The following is a 19,197-nucleotide window of genomic DNA, read 5'->3' as shown; positions in this document are numbered from 1 at the left end:
GTTGCATAGCACCCCGGACTACATATCCCATCATTCTTTGCACAATTTGCACACTGCCCTGATTGCACTCATTGCACACAGCAGTTTCTAATTACCTCATTCACTATATAACACCCACTCTAACCACCTTTCTCTGCTGAGTATTGTTTAGCGCTTATCCTTAGATAGCTACACTACAGAGCCCTCATTAGTTTCCCTGCCTTAGCCTTAGCCTTAGCCGTTTTCTCCGGTTTTGATCTTCGCCTGTTTTCCTGGATTTCTCCCTTTAGTCTTGCCCCTGTGACTCTGTCTGCCAATCGTCGACCCATGCTAGCCCTAGGATTATTCTTGTGTTTTGCCCGCCATATACCTGTCTGCCTTTATCTGACCCATGCCTGTTTCATGACCACGTCTCTGTCTTTTCCAAAATAAAGCTTGCATATGGATCCGCACGTCTCACGCCTCGTCAGCCCCGTTACACTCAGAATTCTGAGGGTAAAAAATGTAATTGAAAGAGAAAAAATAAATAAATTACTAAAAACAACAGTTATTGTTTTTCTTTTAAAGGGGTCATATGATGTTGCTAAAAATAACATTATTTTGTGTATTTGGTGTAATGAAATGTTTATGTGGTTTAAAGTAAAAAAACACACGTTATTTTCCTCATACTGTACATTATCGTTTCTCCTCTATGCCCCGCGTCGATTTTTACAAAGCTCATCGGTCTGAAAAAGCGAGGTGTGCTCTGATTGGCCAGCTATCTAATGCGTTGTGATTGGCCGAATACCTCAAGCGTGAGATGGAAATGTTACGCCCCTCACCATACTGTTGATGCCGTGTCCCGTCCGGAGCGACAAGACATAAATATTAAAACCCATTACAAACGAGGCATTTGTTGCATCCAGTGGGGACATAATTACTGATTATAATGATTTATACTGTCTTTTTACGCGTTGCATTGCATTGCGTCACTCCGCGTAAACATAAAACCCTGTCTGCATTTGTGATCGGAGAAATGACAAACAACAAGTGCTACTCTACACTGCTCAAAACTTGCGTTTGAATCATCAGTGGCAAATCCTTTAAATGAAAACGTACTTACGTGAGTCAGAACTGCCGGCATTTTAGTCTAACGTTACTCTCCCAGGATCAGTAAACAGTCCTCCATAAAATGTGCTGCACACATCTGGATACTTGGGTTAAACTGTTCTGGAACAGTGTTGTAAATACAACTTAACCACTGATTTGTAGTCGTGTCCTCTTTTGGAAGACCAAACAAAGTAGTTTCGCTTTCACAACGAAAAACACAGTGGCCTACCGTGAGGGGAAGCCCCGGCTTAGCGTGCGCTGAGGCCAGGCTAGCGTGAGCTGAGGCGGCGCGGTCAAGATCCGACGAATGAGCGGCAACCACATGTGACAGACCCGGGCTGGATTCCGCTTCGTCCACGGTGAAAGTTGATGTATTTCCTCAGCGACCAGCACGGATCAGCTCTAGGCATGACGAAGCAGATATCGTCCTCTTTTGGAAGACCAAACAAAGTAGTTTCGCTTTCACAACGAATCACACAGCGTCTTCAGGACATGGCTGCAGCGTCAACAATACTACAGCGAGAATAAAAGTTACGCCTTCTTTCTTTGCGTGAACATTTGGGCGCGTTATGCAAATCTTCCCACATAGTGATGTAGACATGTGGGGGCGTGTTAGAACGAGCCGTTTTAGGTAGGCGTGGTTAACTCTGAAATTTTATAAAGAATATCTCTTTGGATTTGAGACTTTAGTCTTTGCAACTTTACAGATCTTCTTTATGCACCAAGAGCTTGTAACACTCCAAAGAGAAAGGAAAAATTTAAATTGCATCATATGACCCCTTTAAACTATGATTTCAGAGGGCTCAGAATGTAGGGCACGAGTTGTATGGACCACTTGTATTGTACTTTAATGGTGTTTTGTTGTTCTTTTGGCACTATAAATCAATGTACACACTTTTCTTGTGTGGTGAAAAGAAGCTTTGACATTTCAAAAAGAAATAAAACATTTTATTCACAGACATTTTTAGGGCTGGAAAAATTAATACAAAAAAACAATCTATTTTATATTTAAAAGCCAAGCAGCACCGCTTCTCAGAGCTTTCTGATGGTGAACATTGGTTTGAATCTCCTCACATTCATTAGACACAACCAAAGTTCAAGGAAATAAAGCAGTGCTTATAATCCTAATCAGGATTTTTTATCAGTCACATGGCGAGTGTAAAAGGTGCTGTAATCTCATTAACCTTCATAAGGATGTTTCATAAGTAAATTGTTCCTTAAAGTCTTATTATCTAACACGCATGTGTAATTAACCTTGGGATTCAGTTTACTCTCTGTTTCATTTTTATGCTGTTGTAAAACAATGTATGGATCAGTAGTTTGGTATTCAATGCAGAAAATGCAGACAAATCATGGTCCTGTTTTTATAAATTTCATTCTTCTTATGTATATGTCTACATATTGACGTATTGTATAATATATTTAATGGGCTGTTCAAGTCCAAGATCAGTATAACTGATGTATAAATAGGCACAATAATGAGACATAATGATTTAAAGACTTTTTTTTCTTTGTTAAATGATTGAAATATGGCCTATTGTTAACACAAGCTCAATGAATTGTTATGTTTTATTCTACAACACATGCTCATTAATTTATAAAAAAAAAAAATTACATCAGAATTTTTTTTCCCCTCACACAAATGTATCAAATGGCTTCGGAAGAGCTCAAATACAGAGTATGAGTCAGTATGACTTTTTGGTGCTTTTTGTCCTTTTTGGAGCTTGGAAGCATAAATAATCATCCACTATTATTATATGGAGAAGTGAAGCTAGTTTTCATAGAATAAAGAAAACAGCACAAGGTCAGAATGACATGAGGGTGTGTAAATGACGGTAATTCTTCACAGATCTTTGAGGAAAAAAAATATGGTGATGATTTTTATACAGTTTCCGTGTATTTTTCATCTCGATGTCTGAAGTGAAAGTGACATCATACCCTAGTTTTTCCTTTTTTTTCTTCTTCTTTTTTTTTTTAAATACATCTGAGTTGTTTCATTAAAGATTTTTATGGAATATGTGATAGTAGGCATCGTCTTTATTGCTTTACAGCATCTCGACTTGTCGTGTCATTTGCATTTGCTTTGTTCCACAGTGAGTGCACATGTATAATTTATTATTACTTTTATAAATGTACCAACATTTTGGAAATAAAGTCAGTGCGTGCGACTGACAAAAACAGCACACTCGCCAAACAGAAATCCATTTTTGCTTTAATAAAAAACAATATCATTTGAAAATAAATATGTTTACTAGTTATACTAAAAACACAAAAGGATGTTAATATTTAACAGCACCAATAAATATATTACTGTGAAAATATACTGAAAATGTGGCTGTACATGGCAAACAAACAAAAACTAATTTCTGGCACTTTCACGCAAAGAGAATGTTTGTTTTTCGATCCTAAAACCTCGTCCGAAGGCCTCGTATCTCCACCAAACTGATCGCTCATACAAAAACATTACAATAAACGGGGAAAAAAGGCGTTTTCAGGAATGTTGAAGTGTTTGTTTCTCTTTTGGCTGTCGTTCTATAAAGCCATCCACAGTTTTTCAGATTGGTGACGATGTCGATAGGAAACAAATCAAAACAATATCAACAATAACACTGTATATAAATAGATCAAATTAAATACACAGAATACTGAACATATTCTAACATTATAAATTAGATGTAGTGAACTACACAAAGGGATATTAGATATGTATACACAGATATTGTGTGGTAATGAACAGTTCCTAAAGTCCTGTGCAATATTCTCTTTGGAAAACGTTACAAACTTAAATATTTGAGTTATCTTTTACTACTGCGGTGAATGGAACGAGTCTGTTCCTTTAGCAAAAGTCAGAATCGATTTGCATTTTGTCACATTTATGTATTTTTTTTTTTAAATCTCCATATGTACATATATGTAATATCCCTTTAGTATTATCACACCAAGTCCTATTGGATGTTAGTCAGTACAGAGTGACTAAGATTTCACCCTAGTGAGAGTGACATCACAGAAAGAGATAGTTCCGCATTCGTATCCCATGCCTGGACCCACTGTTCCGAACATTCCGGAAAGAATCATTATTATGTCACTTCCTCTCCTTTGATTGACAGTCTGTAACTGTTCACGTAAAGGCTTGGAGGCTGTCGTTTGCACCTTTCAGTGAAGTCTTGGACATTCGATCCGAGTTTTTAAATATGAATCCACAGCGGGCCGATCCAGTGAAGCTTTACCTCACTGCGTTCTGTCCAATCACAGGCCCAGGTGCAGTGACACTGAAATATATCCCACTCACACGCCAAGCAGCGTCTTCGTTTACGTGTAGGTGATAGCAGCGACACACATTGTCATTGTCATTTAATATATATAATATATATTCTATATATTCATATATTAATATCTTAAAAATTTACATCGGGATGGTATCTCCTGCCCTCGTTTCATTCTCTGTCTTTCGTTCAGGCTAGTGTTTGCAGTTCGTCCAAGGAATGCATCCTCAGGTTTAAAAAGTGCTGTGCCGTTAAAAAAAAAAATTCCTTCATTCATTGTTCTGCTCAACGCGCCGCTCATCATCTTGGCTTTTCACATCTGAAAGAGAACAATGGACTGGTTAGAGATCTGCATGAAATTTGTGTCAATATATGTCAGGAAAAACCTATGCGCTTATTGATCTGTGCTTTTTAGCCACCCAACCAATCAGAGTTAACCAGAGTCTTTTTCCACACTAATGTGTTTACAATAGAAAAGTAGTGCTTGCAATTTTTTTTTTCAAAGAATATGCTATAAGTGTGAAATGTAATGTTTTCTGACATTTAATTGCATGTTAAGTTTAAGTTTAAATTGCAGTTAGCTGAACTTTACAGGGATTTTTTTGATCCACTTACGTAGGACTTAAGTACATCTTTATATGTAGTTCTATAATTAAAGTGCACTGCTTTTACTGGCATTACACACGCCAAGCAGCGTCTTCGTTTACGTGTAGGTGATAGCAGCGACACACATTGTCATTGTCATTTAATATATATAATATATATTCTATATATTCATATATTAATATCTTAAAAATTTACATCGGGATGGTATCTCCTGCCCTCGTTTCATTCTCTGTCTTTCGTTCAGGCTAGTGTTTGCAGTTCGTCCAAGGAATGCATCCTCAGGTTTAAAAAGTGCTGTGCCGTTAAAAAAAAAAATTCCTTCATTCATTGTTCTGCTCAACGCGCCGCTCATCATCTTGGCTTTTCACATCTGAAAGAGAACAATGGACTGGTTAGAGATCTGCATGAAATTTGTGTCAATATATGTCAGGAAAAGCCTATGCGCTTATTGATCTGTGCTTTTTAGCCACCCAACCAATCAGAGTTAACCAGAGTCTTTTTCCACACTAATGTGTTTACAATAGAAAAGTAGTGCTTGCAATTTTTTTTTTCAAAGAATATACTATAAGTGTGAAATGTAATGTTTTCTGACATTTAATTGCATGTTAAGTTTAAGTTTAAATTGCAGTTAGCTGAACTTTACAGGGATTTTTTTGATCCACTTACGTAGGACTTAAGTACATCTTTATATGTAGTTCTATAATTAAAGTGCACTGCTTTTACTGGCATTTATGTTGAATCTTGTATTTCATGTATTTAAATAAATTGGTAATTACACATTTATACATTTAAAATATATTAACTTTAAGTAATAGCTACTAAATAAGACACTGTAGTTAAAATTATAATCAAGTATTTTTCATGTGCAGTGTGTTAGTCAACACATAAAAACAATTGTACTTATTACATAAAGTAAAACATAATTATATTGAAAACTTTAATTTGTCATTACTTTTTAAAAGTGTGCTTAAGTATGTTTTGAAGCAGTCATGAAAGTCCCTCTCTTTAATTCACTTAAGCTGCCTTTTATTTCATTAATTTTAGATTATCAGCAACTACAGTATTTTATATGCTTTTAAGATTTATAAGCCAAAATGTTATTTAATGTAGGTCAATATAATACAAAAAAATGTATAATAAACAAAATCAAAACTGCTGTAAAATGAAAGTAACATTTTCACTTACAGTCAAACTAAAAACATTTTATTAGTCAATATTTGATTTAGTTGACTTAATATAAAGGCAACTTTGAAATACCTTAATTTTTATAACGATGTTGTTTTAAAATATGCATCATGTTTTTCTTTTATGCACAAAAATAATAAAATAAATTTAAAAATAAAAATAGTATGTGTTCTGCACATCAACACACACAAAATACAATTTTTATTGTTTATTTTGTTTATTTTGTTTTTCTATGAGGAGTGTTATTTGCCTTGAACTGAACAAAAGAGGTTTAAACCGAATTTTCAATTAGACCAATAATGAAAATGCACATTAAATAAATGACAAAGTAATTTCACTGTTTTCAGTGCAGGAAAGACAAGCCCATCGACATGAGAGAAATTCAACTGCTGTTCTCAGAAACATCAAAGAGCCGAAATACAGGTGAGGTATCACATGAGCATGGCGTCATCCCAGCACATTAGTACGATAATGACAGAGAGAGACAGCCATGCAACCTCTGTTTATTTACCTTTGGTTGCTTTCCTCTTTGTGGGCCGTGGGCCAATTAGAGTACAAATAAATGCAGACTGGGGCTTTAAGCCGACAAGACAAGTGAGATTACAAAGAGCAAACAAGCTGCCCTGAAATAAAGCCAATGACTGAGAGCAAAATACTGCTTGAGCGCAGGTGAGCCGAGGCGCTGAGATCGCCCGAATCTCCCTCTCTCGCTCTCTTTCGGCTTTTAACCCTCCCCACTCTGGGTTTTCTGCAAAACAGGAAAATAACGCAAGAAAAGGACATCTAAATGAAGCTGTGGACAGTCATGCTGAGAATGATCAATCAGCACAAGGGATGTCAAAAGTGCTTTGGTACCAATTTGATACTTTTAAAAAAACATACTTTTTTAGTAAACACTACATTTATACGTTTTTTTTTTTTTACATTTTTTTATCAATAATTTAAATAATAATTAATTTACATTTTGTTTAATAAAAATGCTACTTCACAACTACAATTCAATTTTTTTTAAGACATGTAATGTAAGAAAAAAATTATATTTCAAATAAATGCTGTTCATTTGAACTTTGTATAATGGTTTCCACAAAAATATGAAGCAGCACACCAGAAGCTTTCAACATTGATAATAATGAATGTTTCTTGAGCAGCAAATCAGCGTATTAGAATGATTTCTGAAGCATCATGTGACACTGAAGACTGGAGTAATGATGCTGAAAATTCGGGATATAATCACAGAAATAAATTACATTTTAAAATATATTACAATAGAAAACAGTTATTTTAAATTGTAATACAGTTTCACAATATTACTGTATTTTTGATCAAATAAATGCAGCCTTATTGAGCATAAACATTAAAAAGAATTAATAAATCTTAACAACATTTAGAAAACATTAAGAAACCTTAAGGTGGGTAGTGCAAATGCGATATGCTACAGTGTTTAACCTATTTTTTTTTTCATATTTAGTATTTTAAATAAGTAAAATTCATATGCATTGTTCATATTTGCTGTTATATAAATATTTGTACTGAGAATTGTGAAATTCCACTGGCATTAGTACAGACCACTAAAATTATCCTATTGTGACAACCCTACTTGCCAGCAATTAAAGCGAGGAGAAGCACGTCACGGATAGTCCTCATGAGGAATCAACAGCAGACTCTACAAATAAGCAGCTGCAGGAACTGAGCCATAGTGTGTGTGTGTGTGTGTGTGTGTGTGTGTTTGAGGAGCTTAGAGGTAAGGATCGAAGTACAAGGAGCTGAACTTGAGCTTGTGAATCAGAAGCGAGAGTCGCTGGGCTCCCCGCCCCCCGCGTGAGCACCTGCCTACGTGCTGAGAGAGATGACACGCAGAGAGCCGGCACTTAGCCCCATGACCAATGGATTTCATTTAGCCCTCTCAGCTAACCCCATCCATCTCTGTACGCTCGCATTAACCTATAGGTGCAGAAACGCACACGGCCGCCGCTCATCCAATTAAACTGGGAACATTCCCTGACCTGAACCTACCGTCCTTCCATTAGATCAAATATATGAGCAAAAAGAGCTTTTTCAGCACTAAAATCACTTTTCGGAGCCATTTTTGAAATGACATTTGACCAACTGGTGTCAAGGCGGTTTTTAGTGGATGCACAAAACTTTTTGTGAGATTATTTTTTTTTTCCCCCAGAATATTTGATTTGATATTTCTGTTATATACACTGCAATTGTTACCTTCAAGAGATAGGTAATCATAAAATGAGGATTTCTTGGTATAAATGAATCTATTTGGATTGATTCATCAATATTAAATCATATTTTTTTACTTGAATAAAACAAGTTAATCAAACAGTTGCTGCTCCCCTTTGACTTTGACTACGGAAGTCAATAGGGACCAGAAACTATCTGGTAGCAAAATATCTTCTTTTTTGTTCAAGAAAGAAATTCATACAGTTTGAGGGTGAGCCTCATTTTAGGTGAACTATCCCTTTAAGACACAACAGCACTAAATGAGGTTTGTGAAACATCTCAAGGTAACCAACAATGACCTCCGTCTCAGGATCACCTACTATTTAAAAGGCTAAAAATAAAAGTGGGTTAACGACAGACACTTGTTACTATGATTAGTGTGGGGAAGCAGGCAAGGGTCAGACTTGAGCAACTGCGGTGTGAGGAGAGCGGCGGGTGGTCTTCACAGACTCCATCTTACAACTGCCATAAAGCGCCAGAGCCTCGCCCCAAAAGAAAAACTGCAACCGTCCTATAAAAGACTCCGTTATCGGCAGGTCAGAGCTCGTAAGAGATATATACGGAGCAATCCAGGCTTTAACACAAGCACCATGAGCTGTAAAACCTCAGAGAGGACTGGCAGACACCTGGCCAGCTCAACACTCGACTTGTTGATCTAAAATTAGATTTACCATATTTGAAGGCATATTATTTGAACATTTTTTTCACATTGCTGTTTCAGAACAAACATTCAAGTGTCACAAGAATTATTATTTTTTTTAATTTGTGACTGGAAACATATTCAGAATTTAGCACGTGCTCTTATCCAAAATGACTTGCATAATTACTATTTCTTTATGATACTGCCATGTTCAGCAGATGGGAAGCATTAAATTATGAATGGTTATCTGCCAGAAATAGAGACGCACTAGCTATAAAAAGACGTCCAACACAAATAAAAGGAAAAGCAGGTTTTGTTTTGGGTGTTGAGTCATTATTAAGTCCTGTTGAAAGCAGTGAGTCTTGAGTTTGCGCCTGAGGATTAGGAGGGATTCGGCTGTTGTATCATTTAGTGGAAACTGATTTGACTGTATGGGTGTGAGAACAGTCGAGTGTTTCACTTTATTAGCTTTGTTGTGGGCAAACGGGGTTGAGGGTGTGTCGAGGCGGTTGCGGTAGTAAACCGGGAGATGTACAGTAATGAATTCTCACAATATATTTGCGACAAAATTAGCAAACAATTGAGCATCATAATGAATAATACCACGGTTTTGTTATATTTAATATGTACTCATTTATTTCTTTATAATGCTAGGACAATGCTTGTGAACTTTTAGTACTCAGTGGCGATACTGATCCAGTAGAGGGAGCGCTGAAGGTCTAGACAGGGTTTTACCATTTTTGATAATATTTTGATCTAGATTTAATTTTCATTTCAATTTTAGTTAAAGGTGACATATCATGAAATTGGACTTTTCCAGGTTTTAAGTGCTATAATCAGGTCCCCGGTGCATCTACCAACCAAGGAAACGTGAAAAAGATGAACCCAGTAACTTTGTTTTGGTACGCCTTTTTCTGCAAGCGTCTGAAAAAAACCAGCGCATCTGATTTCGCTCCCTTGGTGACGTGGCAAAGGGATCTCATTATAATATCACCGCCCCTTAATCTGTAAGTTTACACCCACGGCGCCATCATTTGATTTCGCAAGCGACAACGGTGTACCAGTTCTAATGCCACGGCGAAAGTTTGAGCAAAGCATGCTAACTGTTCAGCACTGAACACTGTTTACAGTCCCAGCCTCAGAGACAACAGAGCAGTGGATTTATTGATTTATTTACTGTATATTGCTGCTGCCACACAGATCTAAAATAAACATGCGATTTATTTCCCAGCTGTTTACCTTCACAGACATAACCCACTGTTTTTGTAACTCGTGTGTGTTTTTAACGTAAACTTGTGTGTGAATGAGAGCTTAGTTTAGTACTCGCATGCTGTGACAGCCGCTTTCTGTGCGTGTGCTTCGGATGTGTGCGCTCAGAAAACCGTATATCAGAAGTTTAAACTAATATGGTTTAAAACGCATGATTTCAGTGTGATAAACATGATAATCATAACCAAAACAGCTGTTTTTAGCAGGTATGAGCTGTAATGGCGCAGCTCAAAAGCTGGAAAAGGGGCGGGGAGCAGCTGCTCATTTGCATTTAAAGAGACAGGCACGAAAAACAGCGTGTTTCTGCTTCCACTTAAAATGGGCATTTTCAAAATGATATAATAAATGATCTGTGGGGTATTTTGAGCTGAAACTTCACAGACACATTCTGGGGACACCAGAGACTTATATTACATATTGTAAAAAGGGGCATAATATGTCTCCTTTAAAGTAGTACATTTGTTGTGTTTTTGTCTTTTTTTTGTATATTTCTATTATACAAGTTCTATTTTATCATTTATATTATGTCTTATTAAGCTGAAATAAAAAAAGTTTAAAAAATTTTTTAGGGCTGAAGATTGACAAATATATACAGTATATAGTGTCCAGATGACTTTGAGATGCTGTGAGCTGGATTTCCTGGAACTTTATATTTGGAATTACATTTAAGTGAAAATAAAGTAAACTCACAGTACCGTGTGTTTACAAAGTGAACTGTGCTGGCACTGTGGACATCTAAGTTCATTTAGAGTGCTCTCACACACTAGTGTTGAACAATAAGCAAATGGGATGCACCAGTTATGACAAAGCAAGCAGCATGAATCTGGCAATGATGAAAATATGCACACTTTCATTTCTCACCCACATCATCTCAGCTGTCATTCGCTCCACTCACATACAGACAAGTAAAGACTGCTGAAGCTGCACTTACTGTGAGTCATGTACATAATATAAACACTGACCCACTGACAAATCAAGTCTGAAAGACTAGCTCCTAAAAGTATGTTATGCTCTCAATTTGATTGGTCAGTCCAGGCGTGCAGCTAGAGATATACTGCATCACTTGGGCTTTACTGCTAATAGTCTGACTGCTAAGTGCTAACTGTGCTAACTGCTAACATAGTGTCCAGCTGGCTGTTTCTCATCGCCGTCCAATCAACCCAGTCATTACAATTTTTAGCTGTGTGTTTAGAAACTCAATGCACCATCTAGAACCGTCCACGCTGTGAACAAATTAATCTTAACCAAATCCCACAATGTCCAAGTTGAAAAATGGAAGAATTGACCATTTCAGAAAGATGTGTTATCTTAAAATCACCCAAAAGCTTGACATTGGGAATAATAATAATAATAATAATATAAAAATAAAAAAACTTACTTTTCTTTCTTTGATTTGACTTCTACCTTTTGCCTAAAAAAGACAGATGCAACAGAGGTTTAATTCACTTTTCATGATTTAAAGGGAACAGTTCACTCAAAATAAATATTCTGTCACTATTTACTTACTAAATTCTTAAAATAACAGTTCCAAAAGGGGCTTTTCACAGTGATGCCATAGAAGAACCATTTTTTGGTTCCTTCAAAGAACCTTTCAGTGAACAGTTCTTAAAAGAACCATTTTTTTCTAAGTCTAAAGTACAATTTAATAATCCAAAGAAACTTTTTCCACTATAAAGAAGATTTTGTCTAATGAAAATATGTCATGGATGTTAAAGGCTCTTCATGGAACCATAGATGCCAATAAATATCTTTATGTGTATTGAATTATTGAAGATTTTGTGCTCAGAACATAACAGAACATATAACAGCATAGTGAGCAATAAGTGAGTAAACTTTGAGAATAATGGACAGTTTACATCTTGGAATTAACTATTTCCTGAAGATGCATTTAATCTCTTAAATGCAACGTTTTAGAGACGTACCTGCATTCACACTTGGTGTGTTCAGTGAAACTCAGTTGAAAATTATGCTGCGATACACGTTGTTTGACTCGCAGTACCTACAGAAATATAAAAAAAAAATCACATTTAGTATGCAAGCATGCATTCATGCACTATATGAGTGTACTTTGTCATTTTTATTTCATTTTACACACTGTTGAATAAATGACAAGACCAGGCCTCAACAGTGGCCAAGAGCAACTTCAGCCACATAAACACGGTGTAAACACAGTGTGCAGCGATAAACAACATAGCTGACATGCCAGTTAACACCGCCTCGCTGTCCCAATGTTGGGCAAGCATGAAGTCATAGCAAGCAGGGTGAAGGACTGCACGCGCTGGATTGAACCAGTCTCACCTCCATGGTGACGTTGCGGGTCTCTGTAGGGACACACTCGAGCGCTTCGTCATTGCAGCAGCCTGCACAGCGCATGAGAACCACACAGGACGGGATGTAGGTGTGCTCGATCTCGTCAGGATACTCCTGAATGATGTCTACCAGCATCTCTCGCGTCTTACACGCACTCTTTTTGTACACATCCATGAAGGGAATCACTAAAGAGGAAGCAAAGTGAGAGTTCAGTCACTATCATTCTACTGATGTCTTCTTTTCTTTCTTTCTTTCTTTCTTTTTTGTCAGATTAAAGGTACAGTTTACATGAAGTTCTCTCATTATTTACTTACCGTCATGTCGTTCCAAACCTGTATGCTGTTATTTTTTTCTGTGAAACACAAAAAGATAAGTTTTGAAGTATCTTCATGCAGCTCTTTTCCATGTAATGACAGTTCATAATGACCATGACTGAGTCTGTCTCTCATAAAAGCTATTTCAGAAGTCTTGACGCTTGTGAAAAAGGAGTTCACTTAATTGTATTGAATGTGCACTTGTAGTGTACAGATCTTAAAAGTATTTTTTTAATGTACATTCAGACATAATATAATATTAATGCAACTAAAGGTGAATTTCATGACTGTTTCTTAACATTCTTAAGTACACTTTTAAAAAGTGCACATGAAATAGTGTCACATTAAAAGTTTAACTTTGAAGTATACTTTAAAATCATTGTTTTATTAATCTTTTGTTGTGCTTTAAAGAAGTACACTTATTTCGATATGTTAACTAGCATACTAAGCCACATGTAAAATGCGTGATTATGCTTTTAACCTTAATATGTTATTCAGGATTACATTTAAAGTTACTATATTTTACTAAATTGCCAAAATGTGTTACTTTTTATAGCCAGTAGTCATGGTAACTGTGAAAAGAGCGGCGTGAAGATTCTTCTCCTTTTGCGTTACATGGTCAAAATAACAGCATGTGTGTTTGGAATCAAATTAGAGTGAGTAAATCATTTTCCATTCTTTACAAAAACTAATATTTCCTGAGGAAGGCCCACCATTAATGTCACATCCATGACATAACACCTCACACAGGCCTGTTCTGCTCACTGGGGACTTGACTTTCCCAAGTGGGCAAAAAAAGGCATGTCACACATGTTGAGGCACACACACCAGCACATGTGCCCCACTTGCACGCCCACCCTAGTCTGCACACCTCCCTAAACTGGCTTCCCATCATTCACTCTGACCCCAGTGCCTCATGACCCCGCAGACTGCCAGGGAAAAGCGTGACCTCAGGCAGTGTGGCGCCAGGCTTCACTGCAGACACCTGACCTCCATGAGAAGCCCACCCTGCGTGACACTCCCTGCCACCCATGAATCTGTCAGGGCCCCAGATCCATGCAAGAAAATCAAACACAACTGTATTCATGATGCTGATCATGATGAAGTCAGTAACTGCTAGTAATCAGTTGGTGGTACCAGCCACATTCTACCCACTGCCCTATCATGGCACTTCTTCATTTATGGCCATGATGTTTGTATCTCATATCTTTATTTAGCAAAGTGCAAAGTCAAATATAAATGGACTGACTACTACTAACCAAGATTCAATATGTGCATTTAATGCAAAGCAAAACCGTCTAGCATAGGAGCTCTACATTGTGGGAAAGCATTTATGAATGGAAGCAGATTGGGAATGACGTAAAAATAACAATACACGTTCCCCCAGAAACGTAACAGGGACTCTATACAAACAACCAGGTCCACTGCTAACAAATAATTGTGACCTTGAGGGCAAATCAGGAATAAATCACGCAATCTTTGTTAATAAACAAACACAGCCATGGTCAATGACTCCACACAAGGTTGCTTGCGGGTAGAATAAATTATTCACTTTGACGATCCTAATGAGGGTGGGAAATATACCCTGACTCCTAATCTTGAGTGTCCAACCAAATATTTATATAAGTGATATCAAACTGATTAAGGAGAGAGTGTGTTGCGTAACAAAAGAGAACAGCAAACATACAGTATTGGATGGGCTATTACCTGCCTCAGAACTGGGATAAAACCATTTGCAGTTTAATCTTTGCCTTGAGAATGTCATTACATATACATCCTCCAGGTGGTGCTGGACTCTTAGCCCCATTTCCAAAACATTTTTCATATCAAACACACTTCAACATTTACGAACACTGCACTTATAAAGAGGCTTACCCTCGTTTTTGCTCTTCATCCCTTCTTTGGGTATGTGGGCAGCCTGTCAGGACAGAAAAGTGACAATTGTAAGTCACAGAATACCTAAAAAAAAGTTAAATCTGACCTACGTTATACACCACTGAAAAAAAATCAATAGCAATGCTTGGGAAACTCTGGAAAGGGAACATTTCGTTACGTTTTACACAACCAACGCACTTTATTTACTCGATACATGGCCAGAATCTAGAATTAGATGCTTAGTAAGGATTTTGGACTCTTATAAGAGTTTAAAGTAGTCGTTCTCAACCTTTTTGACTCCCACTGGCCAAGAAAATATTTAGAGCAGCCAAAATTTAGGCTAAAATAGTTCCTCTGGTACTGCTGTAATGATGAAAAAGTTGCTTGTTTTCTAAGCTTCTAATTAACAAACTTGCAGTCTCAATAAACATCAGTTGATTTCATGATTCCATAAGTTTCGAGAACCATATGTCCTTCAGTCAAATCAACAGCTGTTGATGGTACAAATAAAAAAGCAAGAAATATGATGTCAATCTATTGGCATATATGGGTATTTGTACCTTATCTACCCCTATAGAGGACATATTAGTACCTTAACTATGATCCAGTGTGGGTACAACTAAAGAAACCATGTAATTGCAAATATACCCAAACTGTAACCTTAAGTTAGATTTATTTTAAATAATTTTAAGTCATCCAATAGTCCCCTTGGAGGTTTGCTGAGGCCCTCTAGTGCAGTGAATCTCAACCTTTTGGTGTACCGGACCCCAGTCCAATTCAGAACCATTCTCAAGGACCCCCAGAACAAAACTGACTCATCTATGTATCATTTGTGTCTTTGTGAGGACCAAATGCAGTCAAGTACTATTCAAGTTAGTTGACTTGTCCAGTATTTGGCCATATCATCAGCTATATTGGATTTTTCTTTCATGGGAACATGTCATGTCAAAATATACAAAAAATAATACTTTATACGGATCCCCTGGCCTTACGTCAAGTACCACTAGGGGTCCACGGACCCCTGGTTGAGAAACACTGCTCTAGTGGGACCCATAAAAAGGGTCCCTTCCCCAGAGAAGGCTTTTTCAAAATCTAGTAGCCTATGGGAGTTTGAATGCTTTCAGAAAGCACTTTTATTTGGTATATCATCTCATAATCTTTTTTTTTTAATGGAATTTCATCTTCTACATTCTTAGTAAGGGAGTTGATTTGTCATTTAAAGCGGCTGCGGAGAGCCAATGATGCCGACTATTCTTTTTTCCCGCCTACAGATTAGTCTCGCCGGCGCGAGAGAGCGTGCTCCGTCGCGTTACCGCAGGTGGCGTGTGGACTGGCGCAACAGCTCTCGGTGTTGCGTGAGAATCTCACCGGTTTGCCTCACAGACCATCTGCTTCATATCCAAGCAGACATTTTTTCATATTCTGCACCCAACATTGGGACAATGGCGACAAAGCAACCAACAAACAAACGTCGGTAGTTTACCTCATACAAATATGTTTCACGACACCAAACACTGCCATGTCACGATTCAAGTAAATGAATTAATTAGGCGGGAGACAAAGAAATGAAGGCGTTCAGGTAATATATTGTCATTATTCTCGTCAAGAGAGCAGATGGTTGCATTATTTTAAGTCGAGAGCACTAATACAATTCAGAAAGTCAATGTTGTGTTTGTATTCGTTGCATTTAGCCGGTATAGGTATACTCCCGTTACAGCACCTAGTCTGTTTTATAGTCATTTGCATTTATTAACAAAACCCATTGCCTAATTTATGTTAAATCCCTGTACTTCTCAGAATAGGAACTGGTCGGGCTACACAGTATTGATAGCCAAATATCCCTAACATAACAGTAGCTGTTATTTTAAGCAGTAGCCTAAGCAGGAAATTCCACGTGAAACTTCAGTTCAGGTAGCCTAGTGTATAAATGGTGTAAGTGCATTATATCCTCGTCAGTGTAATCTGACCTCGGTTCGTTTACACATTAATGGCTTTATCCTTGCATAATTTCAAACCCACCAAATTGCACAGCCCTTACCTTAACAGCAGACAGGTGAAGGAGAGCCGCAACAAATAATTGTATCGAATAAACAACAAAGTTCATGGTTGTAATTCCAGTGGTGTGTTGCGTCTCTGGCTCTCAAAACTATTAAACTATAAGCTGCTGAATATGAATGAACCACCTTTTGGTGTACCGGACCCCAGCCCAATTCAGAACCATTCTTAAGGACCCCCAGAACAAACCTGACTCATCTATGTATCATTTGTGTCTTTGTGAGGACCAAATGCAGTCAAGTACTATTCAAGTTAGTTGACTTGTCCAGTATTTGGCCATATCATCAGCTATATTGGATTTTTCTTTCATGGGAACATGTCATGTCAAAATATACAAAAAATAATACTTTATACGGATCCCCTGGCCTTACGTCAAGTACCACTAGGGGTCCACGGACCCCTGGTTGAGAAACACTGCTCTAGTGGGACCCATAAAAAGGGTCCCTTCCCCAGAGAAGGCTTTTTCAAAATCTAGTAGCCTATGGGAGTTTGAATGCTTTCAGAAAGCACTTTTATTTGGTATATCATCTCATAATCTTTTTTTTTTAATGGAATTTCATCTTCTACATTCTTAGTAAGGGAGTTGATTTGTCATTTAAAGCGGCTGCGGAGAGCCAATGATGCCGACTATTCTTTTTTCCCGCCTACAGATTAGTCTCGCCGGCGCGAGAGAGCGTGCTCCGTCGCGTTACCGCAGGTGGCGTGTGGACTGGCGCAACAGCTCTCGGTGTTGCGTGAGAATCTCACCGGTTTGCCTCACAGACCATCTGCTTCATATCCAAGCAGACATTTTTTCATATTCTGCACCCAACATTGGGACAACGGCGACAAAGCAACCAACAAACAAACGTCGGTAGTTTACCTCATACAAATATGTTTCACGACACCAAACACTGCCATGTCACGATTCAAGTAAATGAATTAATTAGGCGGGAGACAAAGAAATGAAGGCGTTCAGGTAATATCTTGTCATTATTCTCGTCAAGAGAGCAGATGGTTGCATTATTTTAAGTCGAGAGCACTAATACAATTCAGAAAGTCAATGTTGTGTTTGTATTCGTTGCATTTAGCCGGTATAGGTATACTCCCGTTACAGCACCTAGTCTGTTTTATAGTCATTTGCATTTATTAACAAAACCCATTGCCTAATTTATGTTAAATCCCTGTACTTCTCAGAATAGGAACTGGTCGGGCTACACAGTATTGATAGCCAAATATCCCTAACATAACAGTAGCTGTTATTTTAAGCAGTAGCCTAAGCAGGAAATTCCACGTGAAACTTCAGTTCAGGTAGCCTAGTGTATAAATGGTGTAAGTGCATTATATCCTCGTCAGTGTAATCTGACCTCGGTTCGTTTACACATTAATGGCTTTATCCTTGCATAATTTCAAACCCACCAAATTGCACAGCCCTTACCTTAACAGCAGACAGGTGAAGGAGAGCCGCAACAAATAATTGTATCGAATAAACAACAAAGTTCATGGTTGTAATTCCAGTGGTGTGTTGCGTCTCTGGCTCTCAAAACTATTAAACTATAAGCTGCTGAATATGAATGAACCGTGTGTGATATCGTGGGTCAAAGTAACAATTCCATTCTGCCCTTCAGGACCGAAGCACCTGCGTCGAATCCACTCAGATGAACTTCTTGGACGTTGGCGCTCCTCCGGAAAATATAATATAATAGCAATAACAGCACAATAAAAGAATAATAAAGAAAAGAAACCGCACTATATATTGGCCCTCCTTTTTCGCCTTTAAAATCCACAGTAGAACGTAATATATCGAATTCCAAAACGTCACAGGCACAACAAAATGTTTAAAAAAAAGTTCCGTGCACTTCCAGGCGCAACCTCTCTCTATAGGGGCCCGAGAACGGCTCCTGCGCTTATGCGTATCATCAAGCGCGAGACGCTACATGTGCCGGTAAAACAAAGTGATCCAATGGCAATCCCTGGTTAAACTGCAGCAGACGTGTCCTTCTTTTCCTCGTCTTATGTCCGCTATTGCTTTGGTTTCTGGTGTCTCATAACGTTGTGGATGTTATCTGGCGGTCTTGTTACTTTGTCTTTCAGCACTTCTAATGCTCAGCGCTGCAGATCTTGAGCGTGTCGCCACACAGGCGCTGATTGGTCAGCAGGAGTCTTGCGTTGATTATGATGCTCCAATGCGAAGGGCTCGACTCACCACTTCAGCATAATTCCCATTGCGTGTGTGTTATTCAGATAGTACAAAAATAGGTATAGGTTTACGAAAGCATTCGAACTGTATTAAATCCGTAGCCTAGACTAGGTCCAGTAGGCTATTTTCTCATAGCCTACATCTTCCAATTCGTTTTGTACAGGTTTGACCAGTTTGTACTAAAAGGAAGGATGTGACTCT

General features: G+C 37.9%; 1 protein-coding gene across 2 annotated transcripts; it reads right to left on the bottom strand.

The window, feature by feature from the left end:
- Window positions 1-5,028: 5,028 nt before the first annotated feature.
- vegfaa (vascular endothelial growth factor Aa) lies at window positions 5,029-18,892 on the bottom strand. Of its 2 annotated transcripts, none has more exons than XM_016242793.1 (6): window positions 18,235-18,892; window positions 14,763-14,805; window positions 12,562-12,758; window positions 12,186-12,262; window positions 11,642-11,674; window positions 5,029-5,307 (listed from the first exon to the last, which is right to left on the bottom strand). In XM_016242793.1, exons 1-6 carry the CDS (start codon window positions 18,298-18,300, stop codon window positions 5,289-5,291), a joined length of 435 nt encoding a protein of 144 aa, XP_016098279.1. In that variant the 5' UTR covers window positions 18,301-18,892; the 3' UTR covers window positions 5,029-5,288. The 2 variants fall into 2 exon arrangements, with proteins under 2 accessions (XP_016098279.1, XP_016098278.1); XM_016242792.1 differs by lacking the exon at window positions 18,235-18,892 and adding an exon at window positions 16,801-16,922.
- Window positions 18,893-19,197: the final 305 nt, after the last annotated feature.

This window comes from Sinocyclocheilus grahami, unplaced genomic scaffold (genome assembly GCF_001515645.1).
Source record: "Sinocyclocheilus grahami isolate Dianchi unplaced genomic scaffold, SAMN03320097.WGS_v1.1 scaffold672.1, whole genome shotgun sequence".
Taxonomy (NCBI): Eukaryota; Metazoa; Chordata; class Actinopteri; order Cypriniformes; family Cyprinidae; genus Sinocyclocheilus; species Sinocyclocheilus grahami.
Note: the sequence above shows the minus strand (reverse complement) of the source record. Positions and strands in the feature narration are given on the sequence as shown.

Coding starts and splice junctions, on each gene's coding strand:
- vegfaa (XM_016242793.1), bottom strand. CDS start 18,300: ATGAACTTTGTTGTTTATTCGATACAATTATTTGTTGCGGCTCTCCTT. Junction 12,263..12,561: donor CCCGCAACGTCACCATGGAG/GTGAGACTGGTT, acceptor ATATTTCTGTAG/GTACTGCGAGTCAAACAACG. Junction 11,675..12,185: donor CACACCAAGTGTGAATGCAG/GTACGTCTCTAA, acceptor TGTCTTTTTTAG/GCAAAAGGTAGAAGTCAAAT.